Source organism: Portunus trituberculatus, chromosome 28, assembly GCF_017591435.1.
Source record: "Portunus trituberculatus isolate SZX2019 chromosome 28, ASM1759143v1, whole genome shotgun sequence".
Classification (NCBI taxonomy): domain Eukaryota; kingdom Metazoa; phylum Arthropoda; class Malacostraca; order Decapoda; family Portunidae; genus Portunus; species Portunus trituberculatus.
Window position 1 is genome coordinate 1,989,770 of NC_059282.1, and position 19,266 is coordinate 2,009,035.

At 40.9% G+C, this 19,266-nt stretch overlaps 2 protein-coding genes and 1 non-coding gene across 3 annotated transcripts in view; all 3 read right to left on the reverse strand.

Annotated features, from left to right (window-relative positions):
- LOC123510317 (T-complex protein 1 subunit eta-like) overlaps window positions 1–5,394 on the reverse strand; it is a 10,589-nt gene extending 5,195 nt beyond the window's left edge. Inside the window, exons 1-7 of the mRNA XM_045265345.1 lie at window positions 5,241–5,394; window positions 3,365–3,517; window positions 2,999–3,106; window positions 2,414–2,572; window positions 1,729–1,920; window positions 1,074–1,238; window positions 602–735 (exon numbers count right to left, since the gene is read on the reverse strand). Of these exons, the coding sequence (XP_045121280.1) occupies window positions 602–735; window positions 1,074–1,238; window positions 1,729–1,920; window positions 2,414–2,572; window positions 2,999–3,106; window positions 3,365–3,517; window positions 5,241–5,243 (914 nt within the window). The 5' untranslated portion in view covers window positions 5,244–5,394. The remainder of the gene's footprint in view (window positions 1–601; window positions 736–1,073; window positions 1,239–1,728; window positions 1,921–2,413; window positions 2,573–2,998; window positions 3,107–3,364; window positions 3,518–5,240) is intronic.
- A 611-nt stretch (window positions 5,395–6,005) lies between these two features.
- Window positions 6,006–14,758, reverse strand: LOC123510320 (arylsulfatase A-like). The gene is made up of 11 exons (XM_045265349.1): window positions 13,974–14,758; window positions 13,529–13,612; window positions 13,060–13,183; window positions 12,275–12,474; window positions 11,700–11,832; window positions 10,681–10,847; window positions 10,245–10,369; window positions 9,637–9,767; window positions 8,212–8,320; window positions 7,741–7,876; window positions 6,006–7,024 (listed from the first exon to the last, which is right to left on the reverse strand). Exons 1-11 carry the CDS (start codon window positions 14,180–14,182, stop codon window positions 6,712–6,714), a joined length of 1,731 nt encoding a protein of 576 aa, XP_045121284.1. The 5' UTR covers window positions 14,183–14,758; the 3' UTR covers window positions 6,006–6,711.
- On the reverse strand, window positions 11,185–11,325 carry LOC123510376. Its single transcript, XR_006676481.1, has one exon. It is a non-coding gene; the product is annotated as a U4 spliceosomal RNA (small nuclear RNA).
- Window positions 14,759–19,266: the final 4,508 nt, after the last annotated feature.

Here is a 19,266-nt window from a genome sequence, read left to right on the forward strand (position 1 = left end):
CTGCAAATACACCACTGTAATACTACTCTGGTTCATAATCCCTTACATCAAGAATAAGACTTCAGGTTTGATGAAAGACGAGTGAAGGAATACAGTTATAAAAGCATCTTAGTGGGCTTTTTTGTTGTCCTTGGCCAGAATCCCCTCTCACATACAAAAAAAAAAAAAAAAAAAAAAAAAAAAGAGAATCCATGAAAACACCCTTGAAAATTCTGTAGCTTGTTAGAATGGGCAAGAAAGGCAAGAAAAATCCTAAAATTCTGAGCTATGAACACTGGATGTGAACACCATAATGACTTCACCCCATCACCAAAATCAAAGCAACAAGAGAGAATCATTGAAAACACCCTTGAAAACCCTCCACTGTAACCTGTTAGAAGCTAAGACAAAAAAAACACCTGAGAGTAAGTAACACTGGACATGAAAACCACCATGACTTCACCCACCTGTCACCGAACCAAAATCAAAGCAACAACAAAGGAGAATCATTGAAAACACCCTAGAAAACCTTCCACTTTAGCCTGGTGGAAGTAGACAAGACAAGAAAGACACCTGAGCTATGGACACTATATATGAACAGTACCAAGACTCCCTCACCCACCTGTCGGCAAAATACTGAGTAGCCACATCTCCGATAGGCAGCTTGGACAGCACCACTTTAGCTCCCGACTTGTGGATGAGGTCAAGCTTCTCGTAAAGGATCTTCCACTCTGTGTCGACGATCTTCTGGTATTCCTGAAAGGGTGGGGAAGGGATAAAGACTCATCAGCAACAGAGATGAATGTCAGCAGGCAAATGGATCAGTCTATTCATATCTCTGTTGTCTTGGAGTATGTAATATATTAATTGATTTTCTCTCTCTCTCTCTCTCTCTCTCTCTCTCTCTCTCTCTCTCTCATCTCTCTCTCTCTCTCTCACCCCCACACACACACAGTCTGGTAATAGCAGACATGACAACAAAACTTGCCTGTGTCTCAAGTCTCATCTATGTAAACACACACACACACACACACACACACACACACACACACACACACACACACACACACACACACACACACACACACACACACCTCTACATTGTTGACCCTGATCTCAGCGTTGTCCCTCTCTGCCTTGAGCTCCAGTTCAATGTTGAGCATGGCAATCTTTGGATCGTCATAATGCTTTGGCTGCATCTCAAAGCCAGCATAGGAGAAAGTCTTCTTGAACGCCACTCCGTCAATCAGCCTGGAGTCCTGCAACACAAAACAAACATCAAGCGGTGACAGAGGTTCTTGTTATTATACTGGCTACACTTTGATAATTATCGAGCTTCTTAATTCTTTACACAAGAGACTAAAAGCTGACAAAAGTTCTCCTGTTACTATATTAGATTTACATACATCACTTGGTTACTCTGATATTTATTGAGCCTCCTAACTCAACACAACAGACCAAAGAATGACGGAGGTTCTCCTGTTACTGTATTAGATTTACATCACTTGGCTACACTTTTATACTTAATCATACTCTCCTGTTACTCTATCATATTTAAGAACATAAGAACAAAATAAGAAAGTAGCAAGAAGCCATTAGGCCTACAAGTAAGTTCCTGTAAGAAACCATCATCTGTAGTGAAGGAACTTAACAAAAAGACAACTAAAGTCACTGAAATTTAAGTGTCATTAACAAGGAGAGTCATCCTCCCATGATGCCTTACCACCACTGCACCACACCAACACTCACCTCCAGACCACCACCAGTGACCTTCTTAATACCAATCATGTCGAGGGGCAGCAGGATATCAAGGGACATGACGGCATCCACCACCATCTTGGCAAAGAAGTCCTTCTGCTGGTGGATCAGCTTACTGTTGAGGGAGGTGCTGGCACACTTCTCCAGGATGGAACGCAGCTCTGCTGGGTCCTGCTTGTTGATCTGTCAAGGCACACCAGGACACAGTGATGGTGACAACAGTGAAAGAAAAATATATATGGATGACATAAAAGAAGAGACTTATAACCTGCATGGTAGATAGGAAGGAAAAGTACAAATAACTAGCTACATAAAGAGATGGTTGACACAAAATACAACACTCACATGGCTTATAATGTAAAAAGTGAGTAGTAAGTAGTAAGAGGCAAAGAAAATGTATGCTTGAAATATAACACAATACACATTTCTGCAGTGTATACTGTAGAAAACAAATTACAGCCATGAGATAACAAAAGAAAAACACAAAATATACCAGAAAACACTTTCATTGCTAGTAATAAGCAATAATAGACAACAAAGTCCTTCATTACTTTACAGACACACAGCACTTCATAATCAACAACGTACCACTTCCACACCTGACAGAGAAATCTCACCACTTCCCTGCACCAGGCAACATATGTCCTCCCACCCCTTCCTCCCACCATGGCCTCACCTTGACGGCAATCTCGTTAACCTTCTCAATGGCCAGGGTTGTGGAGCGCCTGAATGCCCTGATGATGGCGTGGGGGTGCACTCCTTCCTCCACCAGCCGCTTGCACTGGTTCAGCAGCTCCCCTGCCAGCAGCACAACAGTGGTGGTACCATCCCCTACCTGTGGGTGATGCAATGGGTTAAGGTGGTGAGCAAGGTTCTGTCACTCTGCCATGCCTTCACTACCATGTCTCCAGCATGATGACTCTGCATGTTAATCCAGTCATGGTAATGTTGTGATGGTGCTTGTTTGTTTTTTATCTTGAAATGATATTTTTTTATCCTTTACACTTTGAACAAGCTTTGTGTCATCAGTAAAGCATTACTATTATTGTTGTTACAATTATTACTTAATATTTCATCATCTCAGAGGTCAAGGCAAGGTACAACTTGTGCACAAAGGCTTGTTCTGAGTGTATAAAGTGTCAGGCTCTGAATAAAAAGAGATGAGTCAGTGAAAGGTAATGGGGCCAAATAAACAAGGTTGTGATAGGAACCAGGGGCCACACTGGTGCAGCCACCAAACCATGGTGCAGCACTGCCTCACCTCAGCATCCTGTGACTTGGCAATGTCCACCAGTGTCTTGGCAGCAGGGTGCACAATGTCCAGCTGCTTCATGATGGTGGCGCCGTCGTTACTGATGGTGGCTGACCCCTGCACCACACACATGAAAGAAAACAATCAATCACATTCAAGTTTTCAAAATAGATATGAAAAAATTCACCCTAAAAAAGTGATAGCTTGAAACATTCTAAAACTTACTCCATTGCTGCTAACTGTACAGATATATAATGAATGAAATTATGCTAATTAGTTCAACCATCATGCCTGTAACCAATGCAACTACTCATTACAAATACACTAAATACATCCACTACACATTTAGCCACACAGCACAGCACAGCACAGCACCTTGGCATCCACAATCAGCTTGTCCATGCCCCGGGGCCCCAGTGTGGTACGGACGGCATCCACAACGGCCGCACACGCATTGATGTTGGAGATTAATTGTGGTTTTCCCTGAGAGGAGTCTGTCCCCTCCTTCATTAAGATGATCTGAGGTTGCTGCAAGAAGAAGACAGTGCTGAGAGAGAGTTATGGTGAGGAGAGATGAGGGAATTAAGATGATGCGCTGGTGAGAGAGAGGGAAAAAGGTGGTGAGGAGATGAAATAAGGATGATATGCTGTGAAATTTAGATAGTGGTAACAGGTGGTGAGGTGAAATGGAAGGTGGTGAAGGCAGTGAAGGTGATGATGAGCAAAAGAAGGAGTGATGATTATATGCTGTGGGATAGAGGCAGTGGTGACAAGTGATGAGAAGTGTAGTGGAAGATGGTGATGAGAAGGAAGTGGTAAGAGAGATGAGGGAGTGAAAATGATAGGCTGTGAGATTGAGGTGGTGGTGACAGGTGATGAGAAGTGTAGTGGAAAGTGGTGTTAGTGGTGAAACTGTGGTGAAGTGAAGGGAAGTGTAATATTAGTAGTGGTGGTGAAGTAATGACAATGAGTGTGAAGTGAGGGGATGTGAAGTGTGGTGTTAGTGGGAGTGAAGTGGTGATGATGAGGGTGGTGATTGTACTGTAGTGAGAAGAGAAGGGTAGTGTTAGTAGTAGTGGTGAAGTGAAAAGAGAATGGTAGGATTATAATGGTGGTAATCGGCTGCTGTGAGACGGAGATGATGAAAAGTAATGGTAATGGTGGTGGTAGTGGTGATTGTGAAAATAAGAACAGATGTAAAAAAAAAGTGAATAAATAAATAAATAAATAAAAAATAAATGTAAGGAAATCAATATTCATCAGTAATCTTTTCTGAACACAAGCATTTATTTATTTTTATTATTTTTTTAATGGCAAAAATTTCATATAGATTTTCCTCCCCCACATTCCAGTCCTCCATTAGTTTAGTGGAAAAAAGAACGAGATAAACTAACCACCAGTCACAAAATTTCACTTTGGTACCCCTTAGAAACACAAACACCAAATATGGACATGAAGGATTGACTGATTCTCTCTCTCTTTGTTCTGATAATTCTTGCCTTCACATTTACACATCCTCCTCCACCCTAATTTTCTTCTCATCTTCCATTAACCCCTTCAATATTGGGATACTTTTACCTTGAGATTTGAGTACAATTAGATGGTTTTACTGATATTAGGAAGGGTCTATGGAGGTCAGAAGATTAAAGGCCACAGTCTTCATTTTTATTAATCCCCCACATAGGTTTCTGAAACTGTATACAATCACCAAGTAGTAAGCAGAATGAATATGGAAACGCGTCATGGTACTCAATGGGTTAATATGAGAAATGACACGAGGCACGATAAGAGTAAATATATAGTTAGGTAAAGTAAAATAATTAATCACGGTAATATTCTTTAACGCCAAACTGTAAGCCTTCATATTATCTTCCACTGTACTTGATGACATAAGCTACAGAAATACAACAAAACAAAGGGCTGTAATTACTCCCAAAAAGACACTCCTTATATAAATAATTAAAAAACATATATCACGCCGCCATCACCCACCCCAGCGGTCATAATAGTCGTTGTGCTTCATTGAGGTGCAATAAGTCACGTCAAGAAGTAGTGTGACATTAAATACACGTGAAAATTTAGGCAGACGACCGCCGCCTCACCCGCCCATGCCGCCCAACATGATAATTCAACACCTATTTTCTCTGATATTGAACCTCCCTCTCCCCTCATGGCTCTTCTCAACTTTGCAAATCACGATAAATTATACTTGTAAAGCGTCACTCATATGTAGGTGGAAGAATTTGCTCACCATTGTGGATTTTTGTAGCGTGGAGCCTTGTCTGTCCTGTCACCGCAAACACTTCCACCACCATGCTGCTATTTATTTTCTCATTTCTCTCCCCCGCCTCACTATCCTTGGTTATTGCAGAAAAAATAAATGTTTGTATTATAATGAAGCATTCTATGTTGCAAAATGATACGCGAATTGTATTTTTGGATGCTTTAATAATGTGTTTTAGCTTTATGTTCACTTTTTTTTTGTGTTTGACTTCCCAAATATATAATTTGATATTAAACAACAGACAAACTTTTTTATTACCACAAGAATAAGTATAATGAAAAGGTATTTCTTACTAATATCTTCTATTTGAAACAGCAGTCTTTTATCTTCACCTTCCCTAACGTATGTTGCACCTGCGAATCTTCTCGAAATATGACTCATATACTTCTTTGCATCGATATGGAGGCTGCACAATATATAACTATGCATGTAGCTGCACACATTTTCCTAATGAGTTCTCACAAAAAGTTTTAATGTTTGAAAAGTGCTCTTCAGTGGGCTTTTATCAAATTAGGGTAGTTGTAATCAAGTTATGAATGTAGACAATTCTTGGTAGCATGACCATAATTTGTCTTATTGATATCAATACTATCACTTTACTTCGTATCACTAACACCATTAGTAGTTGTGACTGATAATTATTCTTATGGCTGCCCCTTCCCATTATTTTTTTATTCTCTCTCTCTCTCTCTCTCTCTCATGGAAATATAGTAGTATAATAAAACCACATACTTGTAAAAACAATATTTATAAATTAGAGAAGGAAAATCATAATTCTCAGAAATAAACATCCCTGTACCTGCAGAGCTGAGAATAAGACAACAGTAATAAGATAGGAAATGAGAGAAGCACAAGATAGTGCCACAAGACCCAGTGATACCATCCAGACAGTGTACTACAGCTGGTAATGCCCCGGCAAGTCACACAGATTGCTTTCAAATATGTGCAGTCATTAAGATACAAGATGTAAAAGACTAAAACAACTGGGGGTGGGGGGCAATTGTACATATCATGCCAACCCCTCATCTTGAAGAAAATTCCAAAAAAAGAGGAATTATTAAGATGTACACTTGTATTCATGATGCCAATCTCTCACTTTTAGGAAAATGACAAAAAGAGAAATTATTGAGATGTAAGAGGCCAGAAAGATATCACATGGTTCTACAAACAACTTCAGTAAAATATTTGAGCACTACAAAATCTGTCATAGGCCATACCAGGCACCACACACTTACACACACACTCACACACCCTCTGATGGGAAAAGACAGGAGTAAAGCCACACCACAGCTGGCCACATGCTTCCCCTGTATATTCATGACATTAAAAACAAATACATATGTGATCTGAGGGAAGTAAGAGAATAACAACAAAGCCCCATCTATTCATACTAAAAACAAATAAATATGTGATAGATTTTAGTAAGAGCTAGAGAGACTTAAATAAACTGAGTGAAGTAAGAGAACCAGTAGTGATGTCTCTCCTTCTCTTTCTCACTCTCAGTGGAAGAGAAGGAAGATGTGTGTGGTATTATAGCATTGGGGGAGGTGTTAGGCTTATCAGGGTGTGGTGCAGTGCTAGGGGGTGAGGTGGGCGAGGTGGGGCAGTCACAACACTTGGGGAAGGGGGTGCAGGAGGGGGAGGTGCAGCAGGGTTGGGCAAAGGGGTCCTGGTGTTGTGTGCGAGCGATGTCCCAGGTCATACTCTTCATGTGGTCCTCCCGCCATGCTGTCAACTCCCTCAGGACCTCACTGTTGAGAGAAAGAGGCACTTGGTTTAGTTCCTTGTGTTATGGTTCATTGAGTGTTGCTGTGTGTTGAAGTGAGGTGGACTTAACCAAGATGAAAGTGATGGTTCTTCTTGAGCAGCCATCTTTTCTTTCAAAGTCCAAGGGGAAAATGGACTAAGAGCAACAAAAACAATTGAATAAAAAATTGCCCACTTATATGCCAGTCCCCAAACAGGGTAGAGAGTTAGCCAAAAGAATGGGATAATTGTCTTGAAACCTCCTTATCAAATTACTTCAGGTCAAAGGTAGATAGAAATACAGAAACAGGCAGGTAGTTCCACAGTTTAACAGTTTAGTATAGTCCCATTCATGCATTCATAATTCCTCTATTTGTTTCTATCATGCACAATGTGACAATCTCTTCAAAACTCCTCATGCATCCTACCTATGCTCTTTTAACACATAAATCTCATTCTTTTGACTAACTTTCCCTCACCAACTTGGAGGACTGGTATCTTAGTGGCCCTTTCGTTATTCTTGGCCAGATTCCCCTCTTACACACAACAAAATAGATAAATACAACTCTCACATTAAAATCAGCTATTCTATTCATCAAAAGCTCTTCTTCCATCCTCTCTGCCAAACTCCCACACTGATACTACAAGCTGTCAACAATTCACATTTACAACCAATCCTTTTCCTTCTCATCATCCCCTCTTCTAATTCCCCATGATTGACCTTTTATCGGGGTCAGAAGAAAGGTCGTAGCGCTCCCCAGGGTCATGGTGTAAGTTGAAGAGCAGGGGTGGATCATGTTTGGTCAACTCATGGCTCCTTGGGCAAATTGGGTCATAGTTACTTGAATCTGACAGATCTGGAAAGAGAAGATTAGCAAAGGTTCATGTGAAGACAATTATCTAAGACAGAGAGAGAGAGAGAGAGAGAGAGAGAGAGAGAGAGAGAGAGAGAGAGAGAGAGAGAGAGAGAGAGAGAGAGATAATATTTCAGTTTGCTTTCATTCCTTTTTTATCAAATCACTTTCAATCTTATAATTTCGGCTCAGTTTACTAGTTTTAGTCTTATTTTTACTATTTTTACATTGTTTTTTTTTATTATAAATATTTTCAGGTGATTTAAATTATAGTTCCATCAATAATAATGTTCTAATCAATAATCATAAGAAACACTGATGTTGCTGTTCAGCCAGACCTGATCCTTTGGTGTAGAAGTGTGCTTTGTAGGTCCCATTTGTCACTGCAAAGGGGCCCTCACTGGGGGTGGGGCTCTCTGGGTAGATGGGCATATACCTCCTGGGGCTCTGATCACACACACACACACACACACACACACACACACACACACACACACACACACACACACACACACACACACACAAACACAAGCACAAACACACAGAGGAGGAGAGAAGGTTACTGTTTAGTGTTATTGTATAAATTCTTCCCTCCTTTCTTTCTTCCTTTTTCATTATATTCTTCCTATCCTTCATACCTTCCTTACTTCCTTTCCTCCCTCCCTCCCTCCCTTATTGTATATAAACCAACAAAACAAACACACACACACACACACACTTTCCCAGCGTGTGTTGTGTGTTGATGTGGTGTCAGTCCTACCATAAGATCGGTCTATAAGCTCTGAGCTCGCTCCGTAATGGGGAAGACTGGCTGGGTGAGCAACAGGCGACCGAGGTGAATTACACTCAATAACCTGTGTATATTGCAACTTTCCAACATAATTTTGTATCACAAGCTTTAACATCCCTTACATTTATGGGTCCAGTCTTTTTCCTTCACTGAACCTTCCCCGGCAACCTTACATCTCCTCTAAATCCCTAAATACATGAGGTCCATAAGTAATTAAACACTAGCACACAAATTTATCTTTTCTAACTTAAGCATTGCTTCCCAAACAGGAACCAGCCTGCTAGACCTTAAAAACAATGCCCACATATCCATACTTTGACACAAACTATGGCAATACTTGATCAAACTTCTACAAAATGAAAAGAAAATCTAAATATCTTATGAATAAAGATCCAGCCTTTCTACCTTACTGCTTCCCAAACACCTCTGAGCTAAGTCTTAAGAAAATGCTACTTGCACATATATGAAATATCTAGAGAAGAAAAGAAAACTGAATATCTTACACACATGCACTGATCTACTAGCCTTTCTACACTGCTCCTTTCCAGGCCCCTCTGAGATGAGTCTTAAGAAAAATGCTACAAAACTTCCCAACAGACTAACCACAGAATACCATAAAAAAAAAATAATAATAAAAAATAAAAAATAAATAAATAAAATAAATAAAAAATAAAAAAAATCTTACACGCATGCATCAATCTGAACTTTCTACCTTACTCCTTCCAAAGTCCCTCTGAGCTTGCCAGACTTCAGAAAAGTTCAACCTTCACACCAACTGACATCTAAGGGGGCATTTTTGATTGATAGTTTTTGTTGTCCTTGACTAGTTTTCCCTCTTACATAAAAAAAAAAAAAAAAAAAAAAAACCACTTGAACAGACAGGCACAGGGACTAACAACTAAGTAGGCCTTTTCTTTTTCCTCTATGTTGCCCTCTGCCAACTTTACCCTCTTACATAACAATCAAGACTGACCACAGCAAGGGGGTCCCAGAGCAGAGGGGAGATGTCCACGCCATCAAGAGTGAGGCCTGAGGTGCTGAGGCCAGAGAGAGAGGCCACTGTGGGTAGGAGGTCTAAAGCTGATACCAAGCCATCACTAGAACCTGAGACAAGTACATAAGGTTATAAAGATATAAGAAATATGGATGCTATTGTCTTATTTGTCCCCAGAAACATTGCTACTGTCTAAAATGACTTCATATGTGATATTAGAATGACAACTATTCTTCTTCTTTATGTATTGGATATTTAAATTTTGAGGTGTATACAATTACATTTTTCCTCCTCTTTACTCACTATTATCATATTTATTCCTCCAAAAAATTTGCTACAGTGACTCCATATTGGATCTACAATTCTTCTTATTCTTTATGCATTGGTTATTTAAGTTTTGAGATGTATACTATAATCCTTTTCTCTTCTTGCTCATCCTACTATTACTCCTTTTTTTTTCTCACTTTCCTTTACCTTCTCCTTATTCTTGTTAGCTTCTTTTTCTGCCCTTTCATATTGAATCTCACTTTCCTACAGCCACCACTTACCTATCACAGCCACCACTCACTATCACAGCCACTACTCACCAGGGGGTATGCGTGTGGGCCAGTGAGCAAATGCAGGGACTCGCACACCGCCCTCCATAGTGGTGCCCTTCCCACAGCGCAGCAGGCCCGCACAGCCCCCTCGCTCATGCCTCGATAAACTAGGGCTGTTGGGGATGGGAAGAGGGTAGTAATGATTTAAGTACACGAAACAGACATTTGACTGATTCTGACATTTTGGAAGACAATGGAAAATCATGCTCATACAAAATATGTAAGTTCTAGAAATTTTCATTAGATATTCTGAGACATCTTTTACTGTCATTACTGTCTTTAAAAATTATTAAAAAATATAACACACTGTAATAACAAGGTGACAAGAAGCTGTAGCAGTCAAAGAGTTAAGAAATCAAATATCTGCACTGTTTTTGAGAGCATAATAATATGTAACTGTAGATGTAATAGTCTATCTTCTCACCCATTATCTGAGGAGAACCAGAGGAGTGTGTTGGAGAGCAGGTTGTGGTGGCGCAGGGCCTCCACCACCTGCCCCACTGCCCAGTCCAGCTCATACAGGGAGTCCCCCACTGTCCCTCGTGCACTCCGCCCTGCAAACTTCTCTGAGGCAAACTGTGGGTGGTGGATCTGTGGACATGGGGAGTGGGTGGTTATCTGGTGTCTTGACATCTGTAGTGTGTGCATTTTTTTTTTTTTTTTTAATACAAGGGCTGGACACTGGCAAAAGATAAGAAAAAGGTCCACTGAGGTACCAGTCACAAGAGGAAGGTGAAAAGTATCATCCAGAATTAGAGGATACATATCGTGGTGATGCAGGTTTTCAAGTTTGTGATTTGGTGTTTCCTTTTCTATTTTAGTCTTCCAAAACAGAAACATAAGTGATAGGATAATGGTACTGCTAATTGAAAAATTGTGCTCAGCTGGTGTAAACACACACACACACACATAGTAGTAGTAATAGTAGCCCATAATTGGGCTAACAAAAATTGCCATGGCCGACTATATTTCAAGTTGTCCAGGAGGGGTATTGGGAAAAGTTTTCAACTAGCAATAATCGCACCTCAGTTAAATCTCATTGGTTACTATACTGCCACTGCGCAAAGCACACACACACACACACACACACACACACACACACACACACACACACACACACACACACACACACACACACACACACACACACACACACACACACACACACACACACACACACACACACACACACACACACACACACACACACACACACACAAACAAACAAAGACACATATGCATACAGGCAATATTAAAGACTTTTAAGAGTAAGCTGAATGAAAATAAGGACAAAACAATATGAACATAATGCAACACCTGCACACAACACACTGGCTAACACTAACCTGAATGAAAACAAAATAACATAAATAAACAAGATAAAAGAACATAGCACACAGGTAAACACAACAGCTGGGAGGCAGGGTGGGCTTTAAAACTCACATGAAGGAAGGGGAAGTATAGGAAGAAAGGTTTCCCTGAGGTGGCAGTGTCAGTGATGAAAGCGACGGCAGCATTGACGAGGCGACGGGTCAGGGAGAGAAGGTCAACTGGCTGCTCTATAATGGTGTCATTCCTGCAAGGTCATTGAGAACTGAGGTCATTACTTGCTGGGTCTACCTGGTTATCATTGCTGCTCCCTTCATTCATTGTTCTTTCCCTTATCTTTAACTATTGTCTTTGTTACAATGTGAGTTTCTTTAAAAAGAACCTGGCTACTTAACTCATTCCATGTTCTGATAAAGCAATAGTCATTGGCATTTAATTCATGTTCTATATATCAACCTTATCAGTTTCACTTGTAATTCAGTATAAATCATTGACAATTTCTTACTTCACTTATCTAGTCTGTCTTCTATTGATGCATCAGTTGGAACAGCTAGGAGCACAAAAAATTATTATATACCTAAATGATAACAAATAAAAGCAAGCTCACTATATTGCCATGCCACTCCCTGAATGAAAATGAAGACCTAAGAAAGTTGGCTAATGAAGTCTGGAGAACAACATGAGATTACCTGTACAGTGGACATGAAACCTGCTTATTCCAGCAGGTGTCATGGCAGGGGAGGGGGCCCGGGAAGCAGGTGAGGCAGGGACACATGTCATGGGAGTATGGCAAGCCCAAATAATGGTCAAAGCCGTAGTGTGTTGGCAGGTACTCCCCATGACGCCCCACTCCCAGGTGCCACTTCCCAGCTATCATGGTGCGGTAACCCTGGAAAGGCATGGTGCTTTTATCTGAGGGACCTGTGCCTTCTGTAATTCAATTAAGTGAACAGTAGAATCCTCTCCTTGGGTTTGTATACTGACATCATATGAAGTGCATGCATTCAATAATATGGAGGTTGATGGAAGGAGACCAACAGGAAGAACATGGAGGAAGTACATTTAGCAAGATATGGACATGCTGGGAATGAATGAGGAGCTTGTACAAAATAAAATGGAGTGGAGGAGAGTCACCACATGTCAAGCTCCACTGTGATGGGAAAAAAAAAGGACATTAAACAATTAAGAATGAAGTTCCAATTATATCATAGGTTTGTATGGTAGTAGTAAATCCTTTTAGTTCAGATTTCAAATTCCTTAAGTTTGTATAAGATTGCTTAGATTCATGCTATAATATCATAATACAACACTTTACATATAAACAATATTAATTCTTTAAGTTAGTGCAATGATGGCAAATTCCTTAGGTTTCTACACCGATACAAAAATCCCTTAGATACATAAAAATCAAACTTCTTTGGTTCATGCAACACAGTATAACATGACACCAGGACAGCAGAGTGTGCAGTCTCACATTGCGCTGTAGGAGGGCAGCAATGGTGGTCTCATTGTGGGGCAGACCAAGGGTGCTGCCTGGGACAAATGTTCCTGGATACACCCCACTCCGGACCTGTAGTCGCCCCGTCAGAACAGAGGCCCTGGGGAGGAGGACAGCTGAACAGAACTCAAAGGATAGAAAACCAGGTGGTACATTCTGTAGGCCTTGCTTGTAAGTCTTGCATGTGTAAAGGACTGCTACACTTCCTGATTTACAATAGTACTGATATGTGATTAAAAGTTATATTAAGCTGAAAGATGGAAAAATCAATTAAAAAAATCTTCACAGGAACCAGCAAGAGTGAAAAAGAAAGGGAGACCACTTGTAAAAAGACTGCTATATGCTTCATAATTTGTAAAAGACAAGAAATCTTATCAAGACGAAAGAAAGTAACACTAGAAGAAAAAAATCACACAGACACACACACACACCCTGCATGGCTCACCGTGAGGGGCTACAGACAGGGCTGGTGACATAATGCTGAGTAAAGTAGCGACTCTCCCTGGCCAGCTTGTCAATCACTGGTGTTCTGTTATAATGAAATAAATGTGAATAATGAAGAATTTCTGTTCGGAAAAATGTTCATAGCAATACATGTTCTGCAAATTGAATCATTACTTGAAGAAAAATCTACATGTTAACATGTAATATCATTAAGAATAATTAAGACTGCCAACCCTATACTAGAAGCGTATTACCGAAACATTGCCATACCGGCCTAGTGTTACAACTGGTTAAATCAAGAAATAAGTAATGACAAGTAAGAATATCATCATTAGGGTAAGAATACAATTTGAAACAGCTTTTGACAGGTGATGCAGGAGATCTGTGGAAAAGTACAGTACACTGATTGTATCACACAAATGTAATATACCAACAATAGGTAATACCTGGAGGTCGGGTGACCTGAGATGCTGAGGTCACCATAACCCAAGTCATCCGCCAGCAGCAGAACCAAGTTAGGTGGCGGCGGTGATGGGAAGGCACCTTGCCTTCCCTCACCTGTGTTTGTATCAGTGGCACGCATATCTTGCATTATCATCTCACACGCACATCTTGTCACTAGTAGAGTCAGCAGAGGCACTAGTAACACCCTCATTCTGTAGCTGTCATGCCCCGCCTAAGTCACACAAAATACCTGCAGTTACCAAAGGTGAGCGCCGCGCAACAGGGGCCGTCACACCATGCGACAATTATCGTAGGCGTGGGCGACTGTCCGCAGCAATCTAGCAACTGTGCCAAGTGGCAAGTAGACTGATGACTGTTGACTGATAGAGGCTTGCGGCAGGGTGAGCTTGCGGTGTGAGTGACGCTGCCGCACGCAACTCGGCACTGTCACTTATTAGAAACCTTGGTGACAATGCCCGCAATTCGATCACCTTCCGCCTTTTGGCAATATTGGAAAAGAGACGACTGACATTGGCGAGCATAACCGTGATACGACGAGTGAATCGTTCAACCTCAGATGAGATTGTCCAGTGTCCACTACGTCGCATATTTTCCAGTCATCTTGTTGTCGTGATGTTATTCACTCACAGTCAATCTCATTTATTTGTTTTATTTCTTCCCTCACTAATTCCCTGAATATATGTTGGTGGCTCCGCAGCGTTGTCTCAGCGCAGACACCCCACGGCCCACACTTTTCTTTCATATTTTGCACCTTCGGACCCCGTACGTCTGAATTCTGAACCCGCCGCTACTTTTAGTACTACTACTACAATTCCGAAGTTCCAAACACAGTGGCAGGACTTTGTCAAAATTACATGATTTACAGGAAATAATTTGAATTTATCAACGGTTATATCCCATGATAAGTATAGTAGTGTTAAAGTATTTTACATACTTGTCAACTCTCCCAGACTGTAGGATGTCTTAGGCAATAAGGTGTGCAATATGCGTATTTATTTATTGAAATACTTGTATTGTTGCTGTGTATACTGTCCAGAGTTATTTTTGTGATATTTTAACCTCAAGTCTTTGCCCACGGGGTGGGTGGCAAGGCCCTTCCTCTTCCTTTGTTGTAATTATTTATTAATTCAACAATAAATGTATCAATCAATCAATCAATCAATACATCAAGCGTAAGATTCCGGATTTGACCTCCATATCAATCTCACATGCATCGTCTCTACAAACTCACGCATTTTTACAAAATTAATATTCTTTTGAACATGATATTTTCCGAGAGAAATTGTAAAATTGAATTTTCCTGATTATAGAACGTCCCCTTTCCTCAAGGAAGTTAGATATAAGAAGACTGCACACGCCTAACCTGCCGTACTAAGAGAAAAAAAAAATGAAGCTGAGCGCTGGGCGGAGCTTACGATCGGCAATTTCGCCCAATGGCCTATTCCGTGTAAGTAGTGGGAAATTGCCAATTTAATTATTTTTCATTATATGCTAGACGAAAACTAAAGAACTTATATTTTCTTTCTTAGTTTTCCTCTAGTAATGAGAAAGAAAGCGGCAATTTCCCATTGCTTAACACAGGAGAGGCCAATTAATGTTTTGGGCAAGGAGGTTGAATAACCGATGGCGGCATGACGTCACGAAAGGAAAGCCAGCGCGCTTACACCCAAAGCATTGCCGACCATCCATTGAAAATACATGGGAACACTCCTTCTTTTCCGTCTTATGTCCATGTTTTGAGGCTGCCTACCATATATGTGACCATAATAGACTCGCAATACTCTGCCACGAAAATTTAGACGGTAAAATCATACATACAAATGAGATAATACAGTGTTTTCCAACTTTGGTGGACTTGCGTGAGGTAGGAAGCTGTCTTTGGGGCAAATGTATGACTGAACAAGGTCATGTACACATGTGAGTATACAGGTGCATGTAGATATAAACATGTACGTACATATACATGTGCATTTAAATGAAGGACAAATAAACTGTATATCAGTTGGAAGTTGGCCTGAAGATTGATTTTTCTTGGTAAAACAATTAATTAACACATGTCAAATTCTCTCTCTCTCTCTCTCTCTCTCTCTCTCTCTCTCTCTCTCTCTCTCTCTCTCTCTCTCTAGCTTTTACTCAGAATGATATATGTGATGTCATGTCACTGTGCGTTGGAAAAGCATCAATCACTGAAATTTTACATCACTATTTGTTCCTTGTCATGTATTAAACGAGGAAAGTAATTTTTTCGCCATAATTTCTCCCGGAAACGTCCTGCTGTATTTCTTTCAATATTGTAGCTATTTCGCGTTAACACCGTTAATAGCTCTACATGACATTCAGGAAATTATAATGTGGTTTGCATAAGACAAACCATCAGTTCTTTCTTAGTTTTCTTCTAGTAATGAAAAAGAAAGCGGTAATTTCCTACTGCTTAACATGGGAGAGGGCAATGTTTTGGGTGTAAGTTGCGATCGTAAGCTCCGCCCACCGTCTCATAAGATCCGCCCACTGGCTTCACTTTCTTAGTAGAGCGAGATAGGCGCGCGCCGTCTTCCTGAATCTAACCTCCTTGGTTTTGGTTGTAATTTGCAAGGAGGTTAGACTGAAGAAGAGGGCAATTAAGCGCCTATCCCGCTGTACTAAAAACAGGTGAAGCCAGTGGGCGGAGCTTATGAGGTGGTGGGCGGAGCTCACGATCGCATCTTACACCCAAAGCATCTGCCGTATATAGCAATGGGAAATTGCAACTTTATTTTTCATTACTAGAGGAAAACTAAGAAAGGACTGATGGTTTGACTTACGTAAGCCACATTATAGTTTCCTAAATATGTCATGTAAACATGTTATTAACAGTGTTAATCAAAAATAGCTGCAATATTGAAATAAATACAGCAGGACGTTTCCGTGAGAAATTATGGTAAAAAATTGCTTTTTCTCGTTTATTACATGGCAAAAAACAAACAGCTAGTGAAGTAAAATTTCAGTGAGTGATGGTTTCTCTAATGTCTTGCAGTTACATGAAATCACACATCATTCTAATTAAATAGCTTTAGGACCTTTAAAATTTAAAGCTCTCGTACCTCAGGCGCACCATTTAACTCTTCGAGGCCATACGTATGTAAAACCGTGTTTGCCTAACAATGGTAGATTTGAGACCTAACCACTATCTGAATCGAAGATACCCCCTTAAAAGCTAGAGAGAGAGAGAGAGAGAGAGAGAGAGAGAGAGAGAGATCCTTTCACACCGACAGCCTCCATTCTTAATTCCTTTCTCCTTCTTATTCCCCTTTCTCCTCTCCCTTCCTCCTAACACCACCACTACAACAACAACAACTACTACTACATACTAGTTTACTACATATTACTACTATTACTACAACAACAACTACTACTACTACTACTACTTACATGTCAACATTACAGGTACTTACATGCTGATGATGACGGTCCTTAATTCCTCCTCTACTGTTGCTTCTTGTTCTTCCTCCTCCTGACCCTGACAACTACATGGGCCACCTAACTGACTAACTAACCAAACCTAACCTATCCTAGCCTAACCTATCCTATCCTAGCCTGTGCTCGAGTCAGTTGGGTGACGCTTGAAGTTGTCAGGTTCAGTTCGGTGGTGATGGTGGTGGTGCTTCTCTTCTTCTGCTGCTGCTGATGGCGGTGGTCCTCTTCTGCTGCTGCACCTGTATGGGAGAGACAAGTAATGGATTAGTACGGGAGACGTTATGCACTTACCTGCTGTTCCTGCTGCTGCTCCTCCTCCTGCTGCTGATGCTGCCGGTCGGTCCTTTTCTTCTTCCCATGGTGCTTGTGCTGCTGCTATACCTGTATGGGAGAGACAAGTAATGGATTAGAAAGGGAGATGTTGTGCACTTACCTGCTGTTCCTGCTGCTGCTAGTATTGCTGCTGCTGGTGCTGCCGGTCGGTCCTCTTCTTCCTCTGGTGCTGGTGCTGCTGTTGTACCTGTGTGGAAGAGACAAGTAATGGATTAGATACATTGATACATAGTACATAGATACATAGATGTCATACATAGAGAGTACATAGATGTCATACATACATAGAGTACATAGATACATAGATAATACATACACATATATATACATAGAGAGTACATAGATACATAGTTGTCATGCCCATGCACTTACCTGCTGCTGAGATGTTGCTGCTGCCAGTCGGTCCTCCTCTTCTTCCTCTGCTGCTGTACTTACTCTGCTGATCTTCTTCATCCTCCACCTTATTCTGGTCACTACGTAGACTACCAAATACTGACTCTTATTACCTATCCTATTCTAACCTCTCCTAGCCTATATTGTTAACCTAAATATTGAGTGAGTCAGTCCTTGTAGTTTCCAGCTTGGGGGAGAGCAGCTCTCCTTGGGCAGTTCCATCATTTTATTGTGATGAAGTGGATAATCATTCAATTTTAATCATTCAACTTTACTTTTGCAAGTTCCGAGCGGGTTTGGTTTCGAACCCACGCTTCTCTCACGCCAATTTTGAATGACATCATAGTACCATTGTACCCACTGAGCCACGAGGACCCAACACTTTCTTATGCAAGGTTGGTCTATTTCCCCATCTTATGTTCAGGTTCCACTGGGCCATGGGAACCACCCCAACACAGTTGAGGTTATAGGATACACAAAGATGTACTGGAACACATTGTTTCCCTAACTCTGTTCATATCGCACCAAAAGTTCAATAGACAGTGACAGCTGCCAATCTTCTGAAGCCTGATGCTTTCCAGATTACCAAGGTAATAGTCCAACCTGCCCAGCCTGCAAGTTACAGTAAGATAGTCCAAGTAGTTAGTGAGATATAACAGTCTGAAATGGTCTCATAGTTCATGTCTGCCTCTTTGTCTGCTGGTGTCTTCAACTCTACCCTCACCGTCTTTTGATTTTTCAGTTTTTCTTCTCTCCTACGCCTTCTCACGCCTTCATATTGCCTCCATAGATAGTTGATACGCCCATACAACTCCTATACGCGTGATAGTCCGATAGTCCAAGCTGTTACTGAGATATTATAGTCTAAAATAGCTTTGCCGTATGCCCCCAGTCTCTCGTCCCTATGTTTTTTTTTTTTTTTTTTGCTAATTTCTTCTCTCCTACGCTTATTTATCAAGTCAGTGGAAGGGCAAACGAGTGACGGCGTGGGTGGGTGTCTACATTCTATGCAAGTAGGCACGTGTGCAATGGAACAACTGTGTTATGTTGGCTCACTTAAAATTCTACCATGGCCTATCATATTTTGTCACGCAA

Excerpts from the sequence above, each read along its gene's own strand:
- LOC123510320 (XM_045265349.1), bottom strand. The coding sequence starts at position 14,182 with ATGAGGGTGTTACTAGTGCCTCTGCTGACTCTACTAGTGACAAGATGT. Across the intron at positions 11,833-12,274 it reads GTTTCATGTCCACTGTACAG|GAATGACACCATTATAGAGC; the intron begins GTAATCTCATGT and ends ATGACCTTGCAG. Across the intron at positions 10,370-10,680 it reads TGGTTCTCCTCAGATAATGG|CCCTAGTTTATCGAGGCATG; the intron begins GTGAGAAGATAG and ends CATCCCCAACAG.